At 40.7% G+C, this 26,081-nt stretch overlaps 3 protein-coding genes and 1 non-coding gene across 4 annotated transcripts; 1 reads left to right on the top strand and 3 right to left on the bottom strand.

Annotated features, from left to right (window-relative positions):
• Positions 1-4,734: 4,734 nt before the first annotated feature.
• Positions 4,735-9,428, bottom strand: LOC102717569 (serine--tRNA ligase, chloroplastic/mitochondrial). Its single transcript, XM_040529057.1, is given in 11 exon segments — positions 4,735-5,090; positions 5,180-5,273; positions 5,351-5,485; positions 5,654-5,820; positions 7,408-7,587; positions 7,779-7,871; positions 7,949-8,097; positions 8,185-8,278; positions 8,877-9,052; positions 9,156-9,279; positions 9,281-9,428. Coding segments are annotated over 11 exon segments (1,533 nt in total). The 5' UTR covers positions 9,320-9,428; the 3' UTR covers positions 4,735-4,808.
• Positions 9,429-10,957: 1,529 nt separating this feature from the next.
• LOC102700096 (SEC12-like protein 2) lies at positions 10,958-15,273 on the top strand. The gene is made up of 10 exons (XM_006662981.3): positions 10,958-11,353; positions 11,473-11,567; positions 12,548-12,698; positions 13,650-13,741; positions 13,832-13,931; positions 14,018-14,093; positions 14,175-14,295; positions 14,392-14,508; positions 14,601-14,668; positions 14,751-15,273. Exons 1-10 carry the CDS (start codon positions 11,084-11,086, stop codon positions 14,849-14,851), a joined length of 1,191 nt encoding a protein of 396 aa, XP_006663044.1. The 5' UTR covers positions 10,958-11,083; the 3' UTR covers positions 14,852-15,273.
• A 1,384-nt stretch (positions 15,274-16,657) lies between these two features.
• Positions 16,658-18,378, bottom strand: LOC121055727 (RING-H2 finger protein ATL54-like). The gene has a single exon (XM_040528733.1). The coding sequence runs from the start codon at positions 18,180-18,182 to the stop codon at positions 16,971-16,973; it is 1,212 nt and encodes a 403-aa protein (XP_040384667.1). The 5' UTR covers positions 18,183-18,378; the 3' UTR covers positions 16,658-16,970.
• A 5,574-nt stretch (positions 18,379-23,952) lies between these two features.
• On the bottom strand, positions 23,953-24,025 carry TRNAA-AGC. The gene has a single exon. It is a non-coding gene; the product is annotated as a tRNA-Ala (tRNA).
• Positions 24,026-26,081: the final 2,056 nt, after the last annotated feature.

Below are 26,081 nucleotides of genomic sequence, written 5' to 3'. Positions count from 1 at the left end.
TATATTTTTTGAAAATTTGTGTGAACCGTTTTTGGTTTACTCGTAAAGCTGGGCCTATCTCGGATCAATCTTTGGTCTAAAAGTAGTTTTTTTAAAAAATTTCTGGGCTATAGTTAATTCCCGCAAAACGGAGGAAAAGTAAGGTTATTTTGAGGGGAAAGAAATAAACGGCTAAATGCTTGAGAATATGTGCGAAGATTTCCTAGTATGTTTGGTCATGAATAGTACTATGGCCATGTTTGGGAATTAGGGTGAGAATAAGATTTTGAGAGATGTACTCCGTATCTGATAACTATCTAGAAAGTTTGTCAGTTTTAGCTAGCTTATACTTATTTTTTGTATTTAACACATTTGATTTTTGAGACCGTTTATCGTATTCAATTTTTTAAATAAATATATAAAATTATAAGACGTGGTTAAATTACTTTTATTAACAATTATATCATAACATAATTATGTGAATTTTTTAATAAAACAAATGCTCGAATGGAAATGAACGACGCGAAATAAAAAACAAAGGGTGTAGCTTATTTTTTTAATTATATATAGATGCTGATTTTTAGAATCTAGATGGCAATTTTTGGCTGTATGGAAGAATTTCTTCAATAAGTCGCACCTCCCATAAGCTGGACTAACGAATGCAGACAAATAGACCATAATAGATGGAGACAGCGGTACTGGCCTATATTTTTTTTGGTCGAACGCGTAAAAAAATTGCACGTCAGTATATTAGCAGTATTGGCCTATATTATTGTAGCTTTTTTTTTTTACATATTTTTGAAAATACTCTCTAGATATTTTTAAGTGTACAAATTTAATATCTTAAGATATAATATATATTAAGATACTAAAATTTTTTAAAAAAATTTTGGTACTTCAGGGTACTTTTTAAAATGATAGAAAACCAATATTATTAGGCATTCGTGCAGGTGTGCAGCTATGCAGAAGTGACAGTCCATTTTTCTTAGGTTTTTTATTGGTTGTGAATATATTGGTTAGATAAAAATACGAGTGACATGTTGTAGTTGCATCGTTGGGAGGAACTTTCGCCTATGTAGATTAGGTAGCTCGTGGATAGCATGGGTAATTAATTGCATAAATCTGCTCATGTGCAACTGCACGTGCGTAATCGTAAGAGCAGTGGTAAGTAAGTGTGCTTTTCAAATTAGAACGGTTAAAACTAATAAAGGGCATGTTTGGTGTTTTTTTTATAGCTGCAGCTTTTCCCAAAAATTATTTTTGCTAGAAGTTGCCCTAAACAGTCCACAGCTTCTGAGAATCTGTAGTTACAGATTCTGAAAAATAAACTGAGAATCCAAAAGTTAAAGAAGCTGGGTTTAAAAGTTTTTTCAGATTTTCAGAAACTGCCTACCGAGCAGCTGCTTCTCGGAATCTAAACATCCCTAAACAGGCCCAAGGGCCCAAAGTATAGGAGCCAAATCAACTTACGCTTGAACGTAAGTGCTCTCTTTTCACATAAAACTCAGCCACAAAATAAATGCACTATTCTATAAAGTCATTCAATCAACAATGATTACATGCTCATAGCTATAATGCCTCTATTTTAAAATATTTGTAAAACTCAGCCACAAAATAAATGCACTATTCTATAAAGTCAATCAATCAACAATGATTACATGCTCATAACTATAATGCCTCTATTTTAAAACATGTAAAAAACTCAGCCACAAAATAAATGCACTATTCTATAAATCAGTCCATCACCAATGATTATATGCTCATAACTATAATGCCTCTATTTTAAAATATAAGAGATTTTAAAGATAAATATGAACAAGCCCATGACCACAGTTATCCTCCTAATTACTTATATTTTTAGATAAAGGAAATAACAAATTACAATAATCACACTCAATCTTAATACAGCATGGTTTGTTAATAATAAACTGGTTAAGTTATCAATCTCAATACGAAGAAAATGACACCCAAGCAAACAGCTTCTATGTCACTATAAAACCTCCGACATGGAGAATAACTTTGCTGTACAACTCGCTGACGCAAGCAAACCATATAGTTGAGATTTCAGATTTGACAGATCGAATATCCTAGGGTGCTGCGTTTTATCTTTTTCATTTATATTTATATTTATTAGCTAAAATTAAATTTTAACGTTAAATTTAGAGTCTATTTTATTTTTTATTGTAGTTTATTTTCAGCTTTTATTAAAAACACATATATAAAAGTTTTATTCATAAATTATTTTTTATTTATAAATTTGTTTTTGGTTTTTTATGTGAAAAGCCAAATGGTGACCTCGCCGGTATTTGCTAGGTGAGAACTTGAGATCCAAACGGGGCCTATAATGTCTTGATTATCATTAATTGGCTGCAAAGTATAATGCATTATCGGCTGAAGAAATATTTTATAATAACTGTCGAGAGATCCATATGAGTTTGTACACATCTTCTGATGCATGAGATCGATCTGCTGGTCCAGTACCAGAGTTGAGCCTGTAGTTATACTCCCTCAGCTTTTTTTTTAGCATCATTGATCTTTTTATCTATATTTGATCATTTATTTTATTTAAAAATAGTATAGAATTATTAATTATTTGTTATAATTGATTTATTACTAAAGAAAGTTTAAGTATTTCTTATAATTTTACATATTTACGTAGGAAATATTAAATAAGGTGAATGATCAAACTAAATCTAAAAGTAAAGCTATCAAATTAAAAAAACAAGAGTAGTATACTAGAGCAATAATTTGCATTGGTTTTAACATCGGCCGGGCTACTTGTATACAAGTGGCTCTCCAAGTCTCCAACATTGTAGCAATAATTTGCATTGGTTTTTTAGCTTGCATGTGATTCTGTGATTGTCAGCTTAACTTAATTATAACTCTAGTATGAGAGGACTTTGCATGTGATTCTGTGACTTGGAGAGCCACTTGTATGAGAGGAATTTTTATCCAGCAGCCAGCTACATATAGCCTTCTTTTGTACTAGCTCATTGTTATTGGCACTAAGCTATTGATTAATATCCAACTATAACATGATTGTATTTTATCCTTAGCTATATATGTAGGAGTAGTAGGTAACACATACTCCTATGTATGTATGATGGTGTTGGTTCATGTAGTTGGATGTATACAATTATTACAAATCAGTTAATTAGCTGCTAGTTAGTCTGAACAACCATCTTAAATTCTTAAACAGACAAATTAGATAGCTAGCTAGTAGAACATGGATTGCATGGCCATGATAGAATAGTATTGGCCACTTGCTCATGTGCTAACCTTTTTTCTAATATATGCTCATACCGTCATGCGTTCTGCATGTCACCTTCGGTTGCACGGTTGCAAAAATTAAAAAATGAAACCTCTAGACCTAATTGCAATGTCGCAAAGATAACAAAAAAAACTAGTTCTAGAACGGCGACTGATAGAGTACAACATAAGAATTGAGAGAGATCACTGACATATATATAGTATAATTATAGGCCTAGTTACAACTTACTGCTTCGTTTAAAAAAAGAAGATTTCTGAGTTTCATGTATAGAGCGATTGACCATCCGTCTTATTTAAAAAAATTATTAAAAAATTAAACAAAATTAGTCACACGTAAAATACTATTCATGTTTTATCACGTAATAACAATAAAAGTACTAATTGTAAAAGAATTCAAATAACACGAAGACTCAAAAATTTTATGAAAAACTCAGAAATTCGTTTATTTTGGGACGGAGGTGGTACAAGCCAATTAATCTTAATTAACAACTCACCATCGAGTGCCATTCACTAGCTGCTGGCCTGCTGCACATAATCACATTAGCCTTGATGTTCCACAGTTTCAGCTCAAACTAATTTCTGGTGGTCACTATTCCCAGTCTCACCTCTTACTGTTCAATCTGCTGTTGCTTCATAATACTTTGCCAACTTCAGTAGCTGCTTCTCACTAAACGTCCTCCATACATCCATCGATCGATCGATCAAAAGTGCGTGCGTGCGTCGGCCGGCGAGGTGCTGCCGCAATGGCGAGCGGAACGGCGCCGGAGGAGGAGGCGAGGAAGACGATGCGGCTGACGAAGCAGCAGATCGACTACGCATATGCCTTCGAGAGGAGGCCCTTCCGGCCCAAGACCCACCCCCTGTTCAGCGACGAAATCAAGCGGCTCCTCGTCGAGGTCGCGCGGTGCGCCGAGGAGATGCGGGACAGGACGATGGAGTACAAGGAGCTGGTGATCCGCCAGTTCGTCGAGATGGGCTACGTCGATATCGAGGTCGTCGACCCCGAGGAGGAAGACGATGGTGGTGACGACGACTGAGGAGGTTGACCACGATCGATGACGATGACGACGACCAGCCCTGCTACTTACTTATTATAGTATACAGTATAGTATACGTATTTATATGTTTATAGTTCTAGGGTAAATTTTATAGAGAAGGAAAAAAAGACGGTTTAAAAAAACTCGTCCTACCAGGGGTAAGATGGCACCTGAGTATTAAGCGTAGAATAAAAACTTCTCCTTGTAAATATATCTAGTGTATACCTTAAAACAAATAATGTTTCTTAAGGTATCAAACAGAGGGAGCAGTATGTTTTTTTTTAACTTGTTAACTGCATGTCTTAACAGAAGAACAAGCAAAATGTTGTACAGGCAGCCAAGGGGTGCAAATTTTCTTCTTCTGTTTTAGACAAAGGATGCTCAAGTGCAAATATGGGGATGCAATAAATTTCTTACAAAATTCTGCACATTCAACTGCAGTTTGCCGATACACCTCCAGAAAAATTTTAAAAGAAAACCATGTTCAAAGTAAACATGGTGGTGAGCTTCACTTCACGCTGGTCACTTGGTTTTTGGGGAGAGCACTTCAATTCCACCCATGAAGGGCCTCAGCGGCTCTGGGATCACCACGGTCCCATCCTCTTGCTGAAAGTTCTCCAGAATGCATATGATCAAGCGAGGAACAGCAACCGCCGTCGCGTTGAGTGTGTGGACAAACTGTGTTGGGCCTGAGCTGCCCTTCCCTTTCTTCGCGTTCGTCTGTGGAGGATCTGCAGGCGATGGGCGGAACCGGATGCCCAGCCGCCTGCTCTGATAGTCCGTGCAGTTTGACGCGCTCGAGATCTGTTCGTTTCGATCAGGAAACATTAGGAAGATTGTTTCAAGTTCAACAGAAATTCAAAGAGGAGGGCTTGATAGTTGTTTCTTCTTACCTCTCCATATCTATCTAGGCCTGGCATCCATGCCTCAATGTCAAACTTTCTGTAGGCTGGTGCACCCAGATCCCCAGTTGCCATATCCAAAGTCCTGCAGGAGAGAATGATGTTATTGACTCTGTGGTATTGTAAGTTGTGACATGGAAATTCAGAAAATCAGGAGATAACTTGAAATGAAGTCCAAGTGATGCATAAAGTTCCTCTTCAATAGTAATAAGTTCTTCATGGCACTTGTTGCTCTCCTCAGGCCGGCAAAATACAAACATCTCAACCTTGCTAAACTGATGTACACGGTAGAGACCCCTATTCAGGATGTAGTGACAGAAACTTAGCATTTTCATACAAAAATTATAAATTGTCTCCTTGACGATTTCAATAACCAATGAAAAAAATCACGATACATCTATGTGTAACGAACATCCTGAGATCAAACTTCCTAAAACAAAGGAAAACAGAAGAGAATATACATACCTTGTGGCAGAGCCTGCAGCACCAGCTTCAGTGCGAAAACAGTGTGAATAGGCTACATATTTTCGAGGCAAATCAGAATCAGGGAGTATAGAGTCCATATGGATGCCTCCGACGGGAATTTCTGCAGTGCCTATGAGGCACTGATCACTGTTATCGATTGAATAGACCTACAAAAGCATAATAGGACATTAACTAATGAAATAAATGTTTACTTTCACATGAACATAAAAGTGACAGTAGTTGATCTGAATCTGTATCGATACAATAAACTGTACATTTGTACATCACAAATTAGAAGAGGCATACCACTGCAACATGGAACATGCAATATCATGAAGCAAAAAAGCATATGCTAGGGAAACTGATCTTCTTTTGCTTGAAACTATGAACATAGATCCTCCTAACAACCAGTTCTAATAGCCACTTAAATCTACTACCCAGGTTGTAAGGTGTATTGTATAAAAGAATTTCATGTACTATACTTTGAACTGTACCTTTTCTATTACAGCTGAATATATCAAATTAATTTCCTAAATACAGTATGCCAACCAAGTAGAGATGAAAAAAATGCTTATCTCTAAAAGATATAAAAATGAGAAGGATCTATGACATCTCTACTAAAAAATACGACTTGCTTCCGTCATCCGTCATTTGGATTTTGGTCCGCCCGAGGCACAGCCTCGCGTCGTCCGAGTCCGCTCCTTTTTCTCCGTAGGCATGTGCATCTGTGTCAAGACCATACCGTCCACCAGACACACCCACCTTCGTTTGCATTCCGCCGTGAGATGCAGTCCTAGCTCACGACGTCGTGATGTCTGTGACACCTAAGGCTCTGTCCAGTTTGTCCCCTGCATCACCTGCGGCTGCAGCCGCAATGTGTTCATCGAGAGGAAGATCGTCTATACAGTTGCGGCACGGCGGTTGTTTTTTTATCTATTACTTGAGATAAAAATTTATTTGTCATTGCTATGGCCAGTTGGTTAGAAGGCGGGATGCACGCTAACTTTTTGAGGTATGGGATTGATTCCTTCCCACCACAACATTTTTCTTCTTCTTTTTTCAACACGTGTTTTTTTTATTTTCTACTTCAATTTAATAGTTTGGCTTGAACTAATCACATATTTTACACATGTTTTTTACATATTATGTATATTAGAAAAAATGTATTATTATTGATATTGTGATTCCTCAACAAAAATATTTCAAACTTCCAATACCCCATTATATAAATCCTACACCTGAAATTTTGTGCTCTAGCACACTGTTTATGCTTAAAGGTCAATAATATTTGTAGGTAGTGTCTAACTCTGCCACCGGTCCGGAAATTACTCTAAGACCCTATAAGTAACACCATACTTTATAGCCTTCAGAGGAACACTGTGTCTCCTTTTAAATCCACCAATTATTATCTCTTTTGTTCATCATTCATATGTTTCCCATCACCTCCTGATGTTAGTGCAATGCTGCATTAACCCAATCTAACTGAACATGACGAGGGCAAACTCACACTTTTACAATTATTTTGATATGCATAAGTTAACAAGATTTTACCCCGTAGTGAAGCACGGGCATTATGCTAGTAGAATACAAAGGTGAAAAAAAATATTAAACTGAACAGGAAGCTGGTAATAAACACTAAATAAACAAACAAACAGCTAACAAATGTATCGCAGAGGAAAAAGGTCACCAACAATAAGATATGAAATGCCATCAACATAAACGACAGACTATCATCTCAAAAGGAGATAACGTACCTGAGTATTTTGGGCCCTTGGTTGGAAACCACATTTCTCAACAACAGATGACCTTACAATCTCTGGAGTTATTAATGGAGTGAAACCTTTCTTTGAGACTTCTGTAATGGCCCAATTAACAAGGGCCATCTCCAACAAAACAGCTTCATTCTTCAAGTAGTAGAACTTCGACCCACTAACCTACAAATCAAAGTGTAAAACCTTAATAGAAAGAGCAGAGAAGAAGTACAAGTGTACAACTACTCACATAAGAACTACAATTGTAAGGAACATTATCTAGATTCTAGATCATCTTTCAGTCAGCATTCAGGTAATGGCTTTCATGTTTCATCCAGTATAATGTGATGTTGACCATTGGGTAGCAGTTATACCTCAGCAGCTGCATCAAAATCAAACAAATCAAGTTCTTTTCCTAGCTGAAGGTGATCTCTGATGGTGAAATTGAAGCTTCTCTGACTGCCAACCTGCATTATTCAAGTAAAATAAATCAGCAACTGGACAAACTGCAAAGACAGTGGAAGATACACAGAAATCCCACTACCTCTTTTCTGACGATAGAACTTTCCTCACCCCCTACAGGAACATCTGGATGTGTGGTATTGGGAATACTTTGTGCTTCCAGCTGAAGCTTATCAGTCAGCTGAACAAGGTCCTCTTCTAGAGCAATAAGCCCTTCTTTCAGGTTCTTACCTGCAACAATGCAAAAATCATTTTTAAAATCAGCATGTTGGCATCCCTGTTTCATTTTTTAAAAAAGCATTGTCATAAACAATCTACCTTCTTCAACAAGGGCTTGACGCACAGATGGTTCTAGTTTCCCTTTCATCTTGTTAGCAACTGCATTTCTTTCAGCTCGGAGCCGTTCAACCTCCTGCCATCTGTCATAATTAGGAATTGTTGCCACCATACTCAGTCCAGAATTAAATAACCAACTATGTTCAGTTACTGCATGCATAGACACATGAGTACATACCACATGTGTCTTCAGCAGAACAATGAGACACTGATGTCAAAGTAGTTTAAATCACAGTATCATATTTGCAAAATAAAATAACTGTAGTTTGGGTAAGGATCAGTACATGAAACCATAAGCAATTTTGAGGTCACAAGATCAGTAAGGCAATGCCAATCAGTGGTCTGATCCAACATATCAATATAGGTCTGCTTCTGATATTCCTAAATATCAATAGCCATGGCTACTGGCCACAAAAAAGATTGTAATAACTGGTTTTAATTTTAAGTTCTGCTTCTAACATTCTACTACCCAAAAAATGTGCAATATGCACAACTCACTAATAGTCAGAAAATGAGCTAGGAGTAATTCTTAACAATTCATTAGCCACATGGACAATCAACTTGAAAACAACAGTTAACGTAAGCATTCATATGAAAGTGGCAGCTTTGCTCGTCCTAATCTATTGCACGCGGTCACGCAGCGCAAACATCATCAGCAATGACAGGTTCCTGACCTTCTGCAGCGCGAGGTACTCGTCGTAGAGCTGGAGGACGAGGTCGAGGTTGGCGGCGGAGTTGCGATCGCGGATGTTGGCCGCGACGGTGTCCGTGTTCTCCCGGATCCACTTGAAGTCTATCGCGGCCTTCCACTGCGGCTTCGCGGCGCCGCCGCCGTCGCCGCCCACGCCACCTGCGACCACATCCACACCCACACCCACCGCTCAGAAGGCTCGCCGTCACCGCGAGGTAGAATCTATAGAGAAGCTCCTTGAGCCGAAGTTTCGGGTTTTTACTTTTGGTGTCCGGCTCGACGGCGGTGGCGGCGGTCGCGGAGGCCGAGGAGAGGAGGCGGAGATGGGGCCGGCGGAGGAGGGAGATGCTTAGGTTACGGAAGGAGGATAGAGAGGGGGTGGAGGCGGGCGGAGGAGGAGGAGAGGAACCGGCCGCAGGTCAGCATCTCGCCGGAGAGGAGGCGGAGGGAGATGGCCGGCGAGCGCCGGATTGGGGGATAAGAGAAAGGTGGGTTTTTTTTGGGGCTTACGAGTTGCAGTCTTGGTCAAGCTTATGGTCAGAGAAAAATTGTGCGAAAATGCTCCTATCTCACAAATATTGTTATGCTTTATGGACTGCGGATTTCTCTATTACATGTAAATCAGGGTTCTCTAGATCAGTCGAGAAGTCACCATGGTTATTGTAATAATCACGATAACCATAATGCAAAACATGTAAAACCATGAAAAAACCGTGATAATCACACGATAATCACGCTCCATCAAACGACGACTTTACATGTTTTCGTGCTAAGGTAAATCCTTCTTATGATACTAAATAAAACCTAACTGTAATAGAGAATCATTCGTTGCGTGTATCATTTGAGTGCACAAACTAAATTAGATAAAACTCTACATGTTGGGACAAATCATTTGAGTGCACAAATTAAATAGTAGAGTATTTGGAGAATAGAGGTATGTTGGACACGAGTCTTTAAAAAATTGAACTACTCGTATTTGTAATACTAATATGCAATTATATTGTCCCATTTAAAATATAGGTAATATGAATGAAATTATATCGTCGATTTGCATGAATAGGTAAAAAAGCCTTTATATATGTTCCACCTCCCACCTCTAACCACCCACTTATATCTCATATGCATCCTCATCATCTTAAGGGAAGATGTGAAGGGGTGATATATAAGGTTCACCTAACAATCGTCAACATGCCATATCGAGATCGAGCTTGACGAAGAGAGAAGACGAATGATGGTGGGTTAACTCTAACACCCAATATGGTTGTGCCATTGTGATGTTAGATGTGGAGTTCACTAAAAAGACATTTAGCTTAAATACCATACCGACGAGGTTTGATAGAACATTATATTGACAAAAGTGACAAATAGTTGAGCAACTTTCTCTCAGATGATAAATTTGTAGTACTACTCATTTAAAATTCCAAGAGTAGTTGTTCGTAAGAACATCTCAAAGAGGTGTCTAACATTAATCCCTAAAACTGAATTTTAGAAATTAGAAAAAAACGTGCCTCTAACTTTTTCTCATTGTGCATGCCTAATGTCAACTCACTCGTATTCTAGATTTGGAGCAAACATATGCATTCCCAATATAGGATAATTTAGTTTCAGGATTCTCTCATAGGGAGAGGTAATTTTTAGACCCAATTTTTTTGGGAGTTAAGTATTAGCATTATTTTGAAGATGCTGATGGTGGAAAATAGCTACCACTAAATGAGAAGTCCTTACGTTCTTTGCCCAAGATATTTTTCATATTTTTTCCTCAGTTGCACACACTTCCCAAACTACTCAACAATGAATTTTTTGCAAAACAAAAAATAAGTCCTTCGTCTTGTCTTTCTAAAATAAATTTTTAACTTTATAGTAGCTAATTTCATCTTTAAATCTTTAAATGACTATAAAATATCATACAATCTTTTTATATTTCTTACAAAATCTCCAAAACAACAGAACCAAAATAATCGATTGATTGAAGAGATATGAAGCAACCACATCCATTGGATTTCGAATGAACCGTCCAGATTCGTGCTATACTGCTATTGCGCAAAACGACTCCCCTGATTCACCTCTCCTCTCCAGTAGCAAGAGCCAACTGCAGAGGATCCGATTCCCCCGTGCTCCCCCCGCATCTCCCCGCACATCTCCGGCGATCCCCCGGCGCATCTCCGGCGATCCCCCGGCGCATCTCCGGCGATGGCTCGCCGCGGCGGCGGACAGACCTACGGGTTCCCGATCTACTGCGCTTCGTGGCTGCCCTTGGCCCACATCTTCCTCAGGCCCCCCTCCTCCGAGGACGACGCGCCGGTGGATGCGGACGCGGACGCGCCGAAGTCGTCGGACTCCCCGGCTCCGCCTCCCATGGCGGCGCTCGGGGGAGGCGGCGGGGAGGGCCGGAGCGGGGTGCCCAACGCGCTGGTTGTGGCTGCGCTCGACCCCGCCGGCGAGGCGCTCGACCCCGAGCCGGTGAGCGATCCGTTCTCCTCTCTCTCCCTCCGCCGATCCGGCCAGATTCGTTGCGGAGGATTCCGTTCCGGGGCTGATTTGATGTCGCTGATTCGGCGGCGGTGGTGGTGGGGTTGCAGGTGTTGAGGATGGGGACGGAGGAACAGGTGCCGTATAGGATGGCCGTCCACCCGCGCGGCGACGGCGTCCTCTGCGCCTTCCCCAACGGCTGCAGGTACCCTCTTCTCGAATCAAATGTGTCCTTTCTGCATCTAACATGCTACTGCTGCCAGCTGGTGACATTGGTTGAATGTGAATTCTAGTAAGTCCAATTGTTCAAAATGTCTGGTCAATCAGTTTACAGCCAAGATAATGTCTACTGTCTACAAATACCACATTTTGGACACGTTTGGAGGTTCTTTGTAACGAGGGCAGAACACTAGACTTTGAAATTGACTCGTGATGTCAATCGCCATGGTGGCACCGACACCACATGAGTGCAGGGATCATCCTCTGGGCCACCTCTTCTACGCGGTAGGAGCTTTTAGGAGTAAAGAGTGGGGAAAGACAATGGTAAGAGGGAGAGAAAAATGTAGTCACGGGTCGTGTTGTGTTGGTGCCATCGTGGCAGCACACGTGGCACAATTAAGATCTCATCTTCTAATATATCTGGTGTTGAAATTATGGGGTGGTTCTTTATCCGGTTTAAGAGTGGAGTGTTGAAAGCTTAACTTTGGGATGAATTGAGGGGGTGTGAAGTAGACATTTTCCATTATTACTTAATTTAGTCATTTAAATGTAAACATTAAGTTGGAATGATCATAGTGGCTTGCAGGAACCAATATTATGATTAGGTGGGCATTCACTATTATGGACAACTACTGCTGGACACAAGTTTCTGGAGTTTTTTTGTCCTAATTATGGACCCTGCTTCAAGATGAAGCTAGAAATTGGGGCATGTAGACTATTTCCTGCTTTTGTAAGTAGTAATTGTCTGGTCATTGACTTGTTGGCCATATCAGGAGGCTTATTTTTACTATTTATTCACTGTATATGAATCACTACATCATTGCTTGACATTAGCTGCAAAATGTACCTTGTTGTCATCTCATGATTGTGGGTGCCTTCTTTTTAAAACAAGAAATTCAAATTTGGTTGAAAATTTTGCTTGCTATTTTTGTATTTCTGAATTCTGACCATGTAACAATAATATAGGTTATTTCGGTGGGAATCACTGGAAGGAGAGAGACTGCATAATTTATCTCTGAGAGCTGATCATGAGGCACTAACAGAGCTGAGTGATGTTGGCTTACAGTTGGCTGTATCATTCAGTGGAGAAGGCTCAATACTTGCGACTGGTGGTGAGGTAAGTGAATATAACTTGCTTTATGTTACAGATTAATATTTCCTTTATGCGCTACTGTATTTGCTTTTTTATATTCAGTGCCTCATGCTTCCTGAAACCCTATATGTACTTTGGCCACTTTGGAAGATGCCCTGTTTATTGCCTTCTGTTTTAGTTGTTTTTTAAGTTCCCTATTTTCAGTTTTTACTGGTCGTTGCTTATGCACACAAAAACTTCCTTTTTGAATCTGACTGCCATAAATGTTAGTGTCGTTAGTAGATCCAATGATGCTAGAAGCTAGTTTAAAGATGTAATAAACTTGAGAGTTTCATGCAGAAATCAATTTGGCAAGCAAATTATGTCATGTTTACTTGAGCAAAAGTACTGTGTACATGATTAAGAGAACCGTGTCATAGCAACTTGGCAATGCATCTGTCAATATGGACTACTGTTTACAATTTATATTGATTTATTAGAGATTGAGCTAACTTAGCAGAAGTGTGAATATAGTGCTGGTGACTTTGCGTTTGCCAAAGGGTACTTAAATCACAATCATCATGTTACAAATCTGTTTTGGTGCAATAATATAAGGCTAGTTCTTTCCTAATAAGTGAACATGATAGGAACACATAAACACATGGAGAAACTAAATAAATGATTTATTTGTTTCCATGGTAATACTTTTTCGGTTGTTTGTTATGTTCTTTTATGTGTAGTATCCTCACCTTCGTTTTAGTTAAAAGTAAACCTGGACACTTATTATGTGGTATCTATGGCTGTAAAATTCCACTGGTATCCTTTTCAAGGCAAAACATTCTTTTACAAAATTAATATTTCACCTGCTGTTCTATTAAAATTAACCTGACCCACTGTCATTTAATTTATGTACTTTACCCAGTTACAATTATGCCTTGGGAATTCTTTGATGATCTCTACTTACGGTGCTAAATCAATCTTCTATCAACTGTGTAGGATGGTCATTTAAGGGTCTTCAAATGGCCTTCCATGGATTCCGTTCTCGAAGAACCAGATTCAAAAACATCGGTGAAGGATTTAAACTTCAGGTCAAAGAGTGACTCATGCTTTTCTTGCAACTTGGGTATATTGATTGCATGATACTGATGGGTTTCCTCTGTTTTGGGTTATGCTTTTAGTCCCGATGAACATTTCCTTGCTGTGAATAGAAGCAGTGGCCCATGTAGAGTGTGGGACTTGAAGTCATCAGAGGCTGTAGCTAATCTGCCAAGAGAAGCAGTGAGTATGTGTGTGTTTATGTCTTTTGAAAACATATGTTCGTGTATTGTCTTTTATAAACGACTTTCTTGCTTTCATAATTTCAGGGAGAAATATTTGGTTTCTGCAGATTCTCGAATCAGACTGACAGCAGTCAGATTCTCTTTGTTACAGCGATGCAAGGTAACCCGAGACTTTAGTTATCTGTGTTTGAATACTATCTACTAAGATAAGTCCTGACAGTAATATAAATCTGCTTCTTAGGTGATTATGGGAAAATAATATCTTGGAATACAACCTCATGGACAAGAATTGGGTCAAATAAAATAACACGCGAGGCAATTTCAGCATTTGCTGTCTCCCCTGATGGTACACTCATAGCAATGTGAGGAATTTCAATCAATGGCTTACTGCGTTTTATGATTGAGATTATATGGACGCATTTCCTAGAAGCCTAATTTGTTTGCATTTTCTTGTCCAGTGGAACTATTGAAGGAAGCATTCTTGTACTAAGTTCAAAAAATATGCGGGTACTTGTAACAGTTAAAAAGGCACATCTTGGCATTATTACTACGTTGGCATTTTCTCAAGATTCAAGGTTAATATATGTGCCCTAGAATCTCGATCTGCTTAGAGTTGACGAATAAGACAATTGTGATTGATCAATGTTATTGTTCTATATTGCATCAGGATCTTGTTGTCAACTTCCTTTGACTCTACTGCTAGGGTGACATCAATTGGATCACCAAAGAGTCGTGGTATGCCATCTTTATTTGTTGTTCTTTTTTATACTTACCAATCATGCACGCCCTCCTAAATATACTTGCTTTGTTCTGGCAGGTATAAGTATATGGTCCATGATACTGGTCGTTCTTCTTGCAATTTTGGCATACTACTGTATGCAGCATAGAGAAGATCTTTTATCAAGGTTGCTACATTGAGATATTTGTGCAGGCTCTGATTCGTCACTTAATTTATCATCAGATAGTCTACCGGTGATATATGTGATATCCTCCTGGAGGTCATTTTTTGTCTTTAGATCAAAAAGGAAAACTGTCCAAATTTCTCATCTCTGCTGACAGGGAAAGCTCCACTCTTTCTCCTTGTCGCACTTTGTATAAAAATGGCCATGTTGTCAGAGTTTTGTAAAATTAATGGGCTCATGTAAGTTATAATTCTCTCTGGTGGGATTATAATGCCTTCTAGTTGACCTCGTGTGGTAAATTTCTCAAGTATAATGTAGAAATTTGAGACAAATTTTAATGTAACTTGAGCAAAACGGTGTGAGGAATAATGATGGGATGAGATCTACCAGTTTTGCACCTTGCGGTATATAATTAACCCTTGTTATTATGTTGTTCTGTCATGTGACTGGATATTTATGAAGCCGTCAACAAGTGCATATGCTTGCACTCAGGCTTTTCACATACTTACCGGTGTCACCAGCAATGCCAATTTGATTTCCATAGTGAAGATGCAAAGTAAAATATCATCCTATGAAGCCAAATAATATCTCAATTCTCAACTCATTATCTTTTATCTTTTGGATTGCTTTTTTTTTTTGTTTTTTGATAAAGATAGAGAGGGGTAAGTGTGAATAAGCATGCAAAGACAGCACTGAGTCCAAGTGTGAAGTGTGAGTAAGCATGCAAAGAGAGCATTCCACTGGAACTCTGAGCAACAACACTCCACTAACACCACTTGTTTTTCTCACTTCTGGGAAAAAAATGACAGAGATATCATAGCCTCAAGGAAAAAAAAAATCTTCTAAAGGCTCTACACAAAGACACAAGACTGTCCAATCACCTGTGGCCCTTATCCTAAGGCCTAAATTAACTTGTGAAAGGTACACCAAACCAAGCCAAAACCTTTTTCAGTTGCCTTTTATTTTTGCCTCCCCAATCCCATCCTCTCTTTTTTTAAAAAAAAGCATGAATTACTTGTGAAAGGTACTTGCTTTCTACTAATCCATTTCTCAAGAGTCTTGAGAGTAACACAATGCAACTTAACCCTATAATACTTGGTTATCAACAAGGACCTGCAACTAATGGTATGTCCAAAAATAATTGATGGTCACTGCCCCTAGTGCCTTGTGAGGTGACTGAAGGTTAACTGCCTAACTTGCCTCCCCTTCTGCTTTGGTCACACCATTAGCATTCCAAATGGTGGAGCATCATCTTTTTAATGCAGTGTCAGTAGCATGATGGTGACATTGGGAAAAGTAGGTGACTTGTCGTTGCAACTTCCTTGAGAATCCTCAGGCCATTTGATGCATCCATTGACGAGCAAATCAGGAGGCTCCAAAGATGCAATGCTAAAATTATTTTGTTTTCAGTGAACAGGATTGCAATAGCATCCAATTCATTTTGGATTGGTGCAGCAGAACAAATTCCCCAGCAGCATCCACAAAGTTGCACCACCTCTCTTGTACTTGGTCCTATCTCAGTCATCAAAATGTTTCAACTACATTGAAAAGTACCGGAATTAAAACTAGGTGCAGGTTACTTGCTTCACCTGTATGCAACATTCAACAACCTGGAACCTAATGGTGAACTGGATGAAGAACATGAATTGAAGGTTTCAAAAGGTTATTATTCGGTCAGTGAATCAAAATCAAATCAAGGTCAAACACTCACAGATTGATGAAAGATCAAACAAGCAAACACAACCCCTCTCCTGAAACTGACAATCATGAACCATCTTGGTGAAATTAAAACTTGCAAGATTGAAAGTAAAGAGAGGAGAGGTGAAGCAACAGTAATTCATAGTTCATATAATTTCATGAACTGTAATGAACAGGCAGTAGTTCTCTCTTATATCTTACAAACTCGCATACAAGGACATCTCCTTCTGTCAGGAATTCATATTTACAATTTCTGACGTTTCGCGGGGTATGCACAAGCTCATCTTATTTACTTGATCATACATAAAAGCAAGGAAAAGATAACATTTTTACCTTTCCTTTGTGCCAAAACTCATCAGCAACCTTCCATGTCTCCAAAAACTGCAACCTTTATTTTCTCCGATTTATCCTTCACAGAAGCATCACCATCCGGCAATTCACCGTGAAATCTCACCGGAGTTGGTGCCGGCGGCCGACTGGTCTGACCTGCGGCGCCCAAAGGACACCGACCTGGTTGCTCCGATGCCGGCCATCTCCAATACTTCTGAGAATTTCATTAGTCGAGCGATCTTTGCAAGGCCCATCTCCCCCATCCGCCCACTGTTCGACGCCGGCGACCGGAGCGTGACGTCCAGCCATGGCTGCCTCGGCAACGTCACCATCGACGTGGCCCGCCTGACGCCGCGCTCCGGCAGGGCTTGGAGTTCTCCTCTGTCGGTTTCAGGGGCAGCTGCGTCGCGCGGGTTTGGCGCAGGCTGGCCGCCGGCAACGGCCGTGCCGGTTCCCGGCACGGCGTTGGCTGCGGCGGCGGAGGACTTGTCGGCAACCTGGACGGGCGCGCGGCAGAGCGGGCAGTTGACGTGGGCGCGGAGCCAGGTGTCGATGCAGCCCCGGTGGAACGCGTGGCGGCACCGCGGCAGCAGGCGCAGCGTCTCGCCGTCGCGGAACTCGGTGAGGCACACCGCGCAGCTACCGCCGCCGCTGCCTCCACCGCCGGCGAGCCCGACGCCGCCGCCGCTCTTCTTGGCGTCGTACACCAGCGCGGTGATGGCCGCGATGGCGCGCTCGTCGAGCCCCACGGTGCGTATGTACCACACGTGGTGAACCCCTCCGTCGTCGTCGCCCTCCTCCTCCGCCGCCGCCACAGCCGGCAGCACCCCCGCCGCCGGCCCACCTTCCTCGTCGTGCTGCTGCTGCTGCTGCGTCGTCAGCGGCGCCTCCTGCGGCGGCACGTTCTGCCCCCTCCTCCTCCTCCCTCTCCCCCTCCCCCTCCCCCTCATAAGCCGGCACACCAGCAGCGCCACGAGCAGCACCACCGACACGCCAAGAAGCGACGCCGACAGCGCGATGAGCGGCGTGGGCAGGCGCGACGACCTCAGATGCACGGGGGCACCCCCGGGCTCCGCCGGCGGCGGCGGCGGCGGAGGAGCACACAGGCGGTACCTCACGCAGTCATCGGAGCAGTCCCTCGCGCAGGCGAAAGGGTCGGGAGGGTCGAGAGGGAGCTGCGCGCCGCCGTAGGGCCCCGTCTGGTCCCGCTGCGGCGACGACGCCGCCGCCGCCGCCGACCGCGGTTTCGGCTTGGGCGGCTTGGGCTTGGGCTTGGGCAGCTTGGGCTTGGGCTTGTCCGGGTCCGGCTCGGGCGGCATGGCCGGCGGAGGTGTTCTTGGACGCGCGGATGCCGGAGAGGAGAGGAGACGACGATGGCGTGCGCTTCTGGACGCGGCGTGGAATGGCGACGTCGGCTGTGGTGGTGGTGGTGCGTCGAATAGCAAACGAGGGAATTTGTGCGATGTGGTGGAACTGTGACCTGTAAAAAAATGAAAATTTGTGTGGTACTAATGGAATTACAAATGGATTTTGTGTGGATTTTGTTGATTTTTTTTGTCTAGTGATTAGTGATTAAAAGGAGGAGGATGGGTGACAAGGACATGCACTAAAGCTATCAAAGAGGTAATATTTAAGTTTTGTTAGAATCTCCTCGACCAAAAGTTAATGTTGATTAGAAAAAGACGGACAATTTACGCTAAGCTCTTTTCTGATTACGGGTTTTGGATTTTGTTGGCATACTTCCTAAGCTTGCAAACAATACGTTTGTAAAAAAATTCTATATAGAAATTGTTATCTGACCTTTATAAAAAAATTACGAACTTATTCAATCATTTATATTCTCGAACAAACTTTACAAATTAGATAATCCAAAAAAAATATAGTTATTACTCCTCCGTCCCTAAATGTTTAACGCCATTGACTTTTTTATACACGTTTGATTATTCGTCTATAAGCTATAAGCTAGATATCAATATGACAAAAACCCACCATACACATCTTAGAATCCTAAAATTCAAAATCAGCATTAGACTATACTCCTTCCTACTTCCTATTTAATAATTGAGGTGTTGATTTTTAGGGCACGTTTGACCATTTATCTTATTAAAAATATATTATTATTTATTTGTTGTGATTAGATTTACTACTAAATGTATTTTAATTATAACTTATATTTTCGTATATTTACATAGTATTTTTAAAGAAAATGAATTATCAAACATATGCCAAAAATCAATAGCGTCGTCTGTTAAAATACGGAAGAAGTAATATAAATGAACTTGCCAGGAATTAAAAGGTATCCTGTAAAAAGATGTCGAAAAGTAATATCGTTTCTTTTTCATGAAATTTAAGTACAGATATTTATCGTTGGTTTTTTTTTTATCATTTTCAATGTGTTTTAGAGAGTACGTACACCTGCAGCCTTGCAGGTTTGTGCTCATAAACGTCTTCGATCTAATTGAAAAAAAAAATAAAAGGTAAGTCCGCAAAGAATATACCGAAACGAAATATTTAAGTATCATGTATGATCCGCTCGATCAAAAGCAAAAGTGATTAGAAATGACGATCAATTACCCTGTTCTTCAACAGTTATTACCACCATGATCACTAAGATACAATAGTAGAAAGTTATCAACAATAATGTGTCTCATTTTTCATACAAGATGTATCATCGTCATGTTGTCATTTAGGTACTTTAACGCTAGTCATTATCTTAAAAAGAAAGCTACTTTAGCTATATATAGTACACATATATTAACATGCAACATGGTCTAGTTAACCCGAGAAATTGCGTTATCAAATTAAGGTGAAATCATGGACACACACAGTGCGTCTTACTAACTCTCGACAGTTTGGTATAAAAACAAATTTGTTTTATAGCACCAACAACCTCTTCGTTTGACAAATTGTGCAGAGCCAGCTAAGGCTTAGCTTTGGGCCTTCTATAGTATTACATATAAATTCGAATCGACTTTGAATTTTAAAGTTTGGTATTAAGCATATTTTACATAAAGGTTTCTTTACTGTTTTTCTTTGCGATAATCCGGATACCAGAATTCAGAAGAAAACCCTAAATCAATTCGAAAAAAAAGAATTTTAAAACTAAACTTTGGACTTTAAAAGAAGAACCAGGTCACTCTGAAACAAAAGTTGATTCTCACGGCTCAGTAGCAAGCACTGTCCATGGTTGATCGTCGACCATGGTCTTTTGTGAGACTTGACTACATTGCATTGCTGCTGATATGATGTCGATGGCCGATCGGTTGGTGTTGGGTGGTCGTTGCCATGACACAGCCATCTTAACTCGAACACATTTTGCAAAATAAGCCCTTCCAAGTCCATGTTTTTACGTTGTAAGGCTTGGATATTATCCAAAGGACATATCATTATAGGGTCTAGGGTTACTGGCTAATAAAGGTCCTGTTGAGTTAGGAAAATTTTTTAGATTTGATTCTTACATTGGATATACGGATACGATTAAATATAGTTTAATAACAAGATAAATTATAGATTCTGCTAGGAAACTGCAAGACGAATTTAATAAGCCTAATTAATCCGTTATTAGCAAATGTCCACTGTAGCACCATATTATCAAATCATGGCGCAATTAGGCTTTAAAAATATGTCTCATAATTTATATGCAATTTGTGTAATTGGTTTTTTCTATGTTTAATACTCCACGCATGTGTCCAAACATTTAAAGTGACAGCGTGAAATTTTTTTATTGAGTGAAGTGCACCAGCGGTCTCTAAACTTGTGTGCATGTGTTATATAGGTCCCTGAACTCTCAAAATGTATTTTTGGGTCCCCAAACTTGTCCGAGAGTGTCATATAGGTCCAAACGGGCTCCAACCCGCTCCATCCGCTGACGTGCCATGCCACGGTGGCGCCTACATGTTGTTGGGGTCATATAGATCCCACATGTCAGTATCTCTCTTCTCCTTATTCTTTTCTCTCCTTTCTCGTAGGCGCCTAAATAATAAAAATATTTTGAGACCTATATGACACCTTCGGATAAGTTCGCGAACCCAAAAATATATTTTGAGAGTTCAGGGACCTAAATAACATATACACAAGTTTAAAAACCGCTGGTGCACTTCGCTCTTTTTTATTTTAGGAACTAAACAGGGCCAAAGTAGACCCCAGCTGTTGGACTTGTCATTTGTCAAGCGACCATCCGACCCAAACTACACTGTTGACATCTCTATTGTCAACTGAATTAAAACTTGTGAAATGGTTTTGGTGTGGCTGACAAATACTATTTGTTATTCGAGCTCCATATTGGTCTTTTTAAGATAGAGAGTATTAGCTAGCTCCACCGTTATAACACAAGAAGAACACTCAATTTAATGAGTGACGTTTGAGCATGAATCCCTTCAATTTATGAGTAGGATATGACCTATCGTAATCTCTCGGTCAAATGATAGACGACACCAATTCTAGATCTTGTCGAGTCTTCTCTAGTTTTTTTTTCTTATACAAATGATTTTTCTATATACAAAAGGCATTGAATCGTCCAGAATAACGGATACGATAAATAATCTCAACGGCGGGTCAACCAAGCAAGGAGATAATTGTCATCAGCTATGCATACACGCTACATTAATACTGACAATTAGGAGTGATAATCATGGACTAAAATTTTATGAAATATTAACTAAAAATATATAAAGGCCAAGTTAGATTATGAAATGATATAAGTCTTCACCCATTACCACCCTACAGTACAAAGAACAAAAAGACACGTGGTTTTATAAGAAGATTATAGTTTGTTTTGTTAATACTGCCTCCGTCTCGTAATAACGTAATTTTTCGATTTCTGTTTCTAATGCTTTGACTATTCATCTTATTTGAAAATTTTGTAAAAAAACTTAAAAAAATTAGTCACGCGTAAAGTATTATTCATGTTTTATCATCTACTAACAATAAAAATATTAATCGTAAAAAAATTCAAATAGAACGAATAGTCAAAACATTATATCTAAAAACCGAAAAATAAATTTATTTCGAGGCGGGAAAAGTAAGTAACTTGTGTGCATCGTCAGGGGCCTCATTTGAATTTAATCATCCCACGAGGACGTGCGCGAAAAATGCTGGACACGTGTACACGGCCTCTTTACTGAGTCAACCCAGTGGTGAGTAGTTGGGCCGTCGCGGCGGCCGGCCGGGCCGGTGCCTACGCCCACCAGAAAACCCACCCGTACCACGGCAATCCTACCGTGGGCCCCACCGACCAGTCTCTAGGGTAAAGAGCAAGGCGGGTAACAAACGGTCGCTGCTCTGCTCCCTCCAGGGAAGGGAAACCAACGTGTGGGGCACCACAAGGGTCCCAGATCTAGTGGATGACAGGTAGGTCCAGGCGACACTGGTGGGACCGAGATGTCATTGGGTCGGAGCGTTGCGGGTGGGGGTGGCGCGGGGTGTAATAAATGCTGAGCTGTTTGGCGCGCTCGCGGCCCAACTGCCAGTGACTCGACGGGTCACTGTACTGTGGGCCCGGCCCGGCCCGGGAGAGGCAAACACGTGCACCAAACGAAGGCGATGGCCGATGGCTTCAAGCTGCATTATGCTCGATTGATAATTGATTGATTGCTCCTAATTTCGTGCCGATGGTATTTTTCTTACCATAATTTGTTTCCAATATTTGCGTTTAAATTGCTAAGGACCTACATAAAATATTATCTATAAAATATTGTTAATTACTAAAGTGCCATTAACAACTTATAAACTGACAAGACAAACATTTTTTAAGCTTAATTTGGCTAATAAATTTAAGGGGAAATTGCAAAAAAAAAAAAACTCAAACGTCATACGAGGGTTTCACATTACCACAGTAGCCACCACAGTTTCTGCAGGTCGCGCTTGCCACGGGTTTCGGTAAGGGTAACCAATGGTAAGCTTCGATAAATTATGTTTGGATTTGAACTTTTAAAATAGATGGAAAAAAATCTTTACAAAACTCCTACAAGTAGTAAATAATATATATGTAAAGGTAGTTTGTGAAAATGATAATTTCATTTCATATTTCGGAGCACCATCAAAATTGGGAAAAAAATAAAAAAAAAAGAGATGGTTTGGGATATGGTTTCTGCTTTGTTTAGTTGTAAAAAACAATACCAAAGGTTACGAAAAAAAATACTACGCAATCCATTATTTTGTCATATTTTGCAATCCAATGTCACCGTATTATAACTTTTGCATGTCACATCAGACGTTTGACCGGATGTCGGAAGGAGTTTTTGACAGGAATGAAAAAAATAATTTCATGGCTAGCGTGGAAACCGCGAGACAAATCTTTTGAGCCTAATTAGTCCGTCATTAGTGCATGTGGGTTACTGTAGTACTTATGGCTAATCACGTACTAATTAGGCTCAAAAGATACGTCTCACGATTTCTTACATAACTATGCAATTAGTTTTTGTTTTATCTATATTTAATACTCTATTTATATGTCCAAAGTTTCGATGTGATGTTTTTAGATGAAAATTTTTAGAAACTAAACAGTCCCTAAGTCATGGGCTTCCAAGGGGTGGGAGGAGGCCTCACCGCCGCTATCCTTTATAACCACACGGTTTCCCGCGGGTGCTTGGCCGACAGCAGAGAGGAAGGGAAACAGGTCGCGGTGGGGTGGGGGCATTTAACTTTTTGCTACTTTTAGAAATGGCACCTAACATATTTGTCACCCGCTGTCTATGACACATAGGTCCTCATGTGTCTATGACATGTGGGTTTAGTGACAAATATGTTAGTGTCATTTCTAAGAGTGACAAAAAGTTAATTATTTCGGGGTGAGGAGGACAGTGCCCGTGTCGCCCTGACCTGGAGTGACACGAGGTCTTTGAAGAAACGACGTATATATAAATAGAAAAAAAAATTGGTCCTTGCTACAATATCATAGGAGTCATCTTTTGATTTTCTAGAAGAAAAGTGAAAACGATATATATAAATAGAAAAAAAAAGAATAAAGCTGCGTGTTTACAGTGATCTACAAAAGACACACATTTTTGAGTCAGCTCGAGATGTCTGAAATTCATTCGGACTGAATCTGCATTTATCACAACAAAACTAAACCTGATTAACTAAAAAACTTGGAGATGCGGGGTATCGATCCCCGTACCTCTCGCATGCTAAGCGAGCGCTCTACCATCTGAGCTACATCCCCATCCGGTTGACTTGTAACTCTTATACTCCCCCGTATTTTTTAGACGTCTGGGACATGATTGAAGTTTCTGACAAAATTTCCTGTTAGTCAATATATCCTATACTAATTATTGACGATTTTCTTCTACTACCACGTACTTTGCCAGTACAATCTATTTTGTTTCTGGACCATCTTTGTAATATTTTACTTTTATAAACAAAAACCATAGAAATTAACTGCGCCAAGTAAATTACAACTCATATTTTTGAATATGCTTTAATAGAAAGGGCATGACATTTAATTCTAAAGAAGACATGGAAGTTTTCCTAAGAGGAAAAAAAATGAATTTCTATGCTACTTAAAAGCGGGGTCATCTATTCTCCCATTATGCGCATGCACTACTGCGCCTCCTTTCAAAACAAGGAGAAAAACATCGTTACAAATTTACTGATTGCAACTACACATTTTTTGTAGGAGGATACTCCGAGAAGTGATTACCTCGTAGGAGTTAGGAGCTCGATCCACCTACTCAGTTCTTTGGATATGCAGGAAGGGGTGCTCCTAAAGTATGTGTTTGTACCTGAGAATGGATTCCTCATCGATCCATGAAAGAGGCGTGTGGATACACCAGCGTGAAACTCGGGTAGCGAAAAACAGTGAAAAAAATGAGTGAAGTGCACCAGCTGTTCTTAAACTTATGTGCATATGGCATCTAGGTCCTTAAACTCTCAAAATGTATTTTTGGGTCTCCGAACTTGTCTGGGGTGTCATATAGGTCCAATCGGACTCCGACCGCTTCATCCGCTGACGTGGCATGCCACGGTGACGCCTACGAGAAGGGAGAGAAAAGAATAAGGAGGAGAGAGATATACTGACATGTGGGATCTATATGGCGCCAGCCCGATTGGACCTATATGACACCCCTGGACAAGTTCGGGGATCTAAAAATGCATTTTGAGAGTTCAGAGATCTAAATAACACATGCACACAAGTTTAGAGACCGCTGGTACATTTCACTCAAAAAAAATATGAAAGGAGATTGTACCCAATTAGTGATAGACGTAAACTCATAAGCCACCGAGGGTACGGATAATCATCCGGGTCTTATTATTGTTTAGATAAAAGCCACCCCACCATAATAGGTAGACTAGTTGTAATAATAAATAGGGTGTTATGTAGGCATTTTTAATGATGCGACAAAGTATTAATGAAGAGAGAGATGAAATGCGTTTTATAGAGATGAAATCTTGTTACCTAGACAGCTTGTGTCTTGCATGTAACCTAGGAACGATAATAAATGAAACTATGCATTGAAAGATGAGTGTTTTATCGTAGTTTCAAACTTTTAGATGACGTATCACTCTAGATAATCGTGTCCATAAAATTTACATTGGGGCTCGCCTTATAAAACCCGGGCATTTCTTCCGATACATCTCTATTCGCATTGGCCCGTACATCCCATCACTAATCACATGAGTAGTCTATTGAAATGCACGAAGATATTACGAGTTTTGAATTTTAACCATGGAAAAGCCGGTCCACGGTCCAATCCATGCATCGAACTGGACCGGCCTAGCTCGTTCGTGTTGGTCTCGGTCCGGCCCATCCGGAAGCCTGGGTGCCCCCACGCTGCCGCCGGCCCATTGCCCACGGTAGTTTCGACCAGAGAGGCAAACCGGGGTGGGCTGGCTCGCCGACGGGGCTTGCCGTCGCGGAGGACGATGGCCCGTGGCGGCGGCCGTCGGAGGCCGAGGGGAACCCGGATGGAGTTTGGGTGGCACGGAGGCATGCATCGCCGGCGGCGGCCCGGAGCCGACACGAGGGTATGCATTATCCAAACGCAAGCCAGGTCAGCTTGGATCATATTAGGGTTAGCGTTAGTCGGATGCTTACTGGCGCCGGCTCATGTGTGTCGCGCTGCTGGCGCACATGGACCACGGCGAGCTCTCATCCGCCCGGCTCAGCGAAGAGCTTGCAGAGGTTTCAGTGCGCAGAGGAGTCGCCGCCATGGCTGAATTGGCCCTCCCACTGTTTGGATTAAAACCTTCACTTTTCTAGCCACGGTGGAATTTATTAC

The sequence above is a fragment of the Oryza brachyantha genome, chromosome 11 (genome assembly GCF_000231095.2).
Source record: "Oryza brachyantha chromosome 11, ObraRS2, whole genome shotgun sequence".
In the NCBI taxonomy this organism is placed as follows: domain Eukaryota; kingdom Viridiplantae; phylum Streptophyta; class Magnoliopsida; order Poales; family Poaceae; genus Oryza; species Oryza brachyantha.
Note: the sequence above shows the minus strand (reverse complement) of the source record. Positions and strands in the feature narration are given on the sequence as shown.

Bases quoted from the DNA above. Each gene is read 5' to 3' on its own strand.
- LOC102700096 (XM_006662981.3), top strand. From the start codon at position 11,084: ATGGCTCGCCGCGGCGGCGGACAGACCTACGGGTTCCCGATCTACTGC. The intron at 14,296-14,391 runs GTGAGGAATTTC...TTTCTTGTCCAG, and splicing joins GATGGTACACTCATAGCAAT to TGGAACTATTGAAGGAAGCA. The intron at 14,669-14,750 runs GTATGCCATCTT...TTGTTCTGGCAG, and splicing joins TGGATCACCAAAGAGTCGTG to GTATAAGTATATGGTCCATG.
- LOC121055727 (XM_040528733.1), bottom strand. From the start codon at position 18,182: ATGCCGCCCGAGCCGGACCCGGACAAGCCCAAGCCCAAGCTGCCCAAG.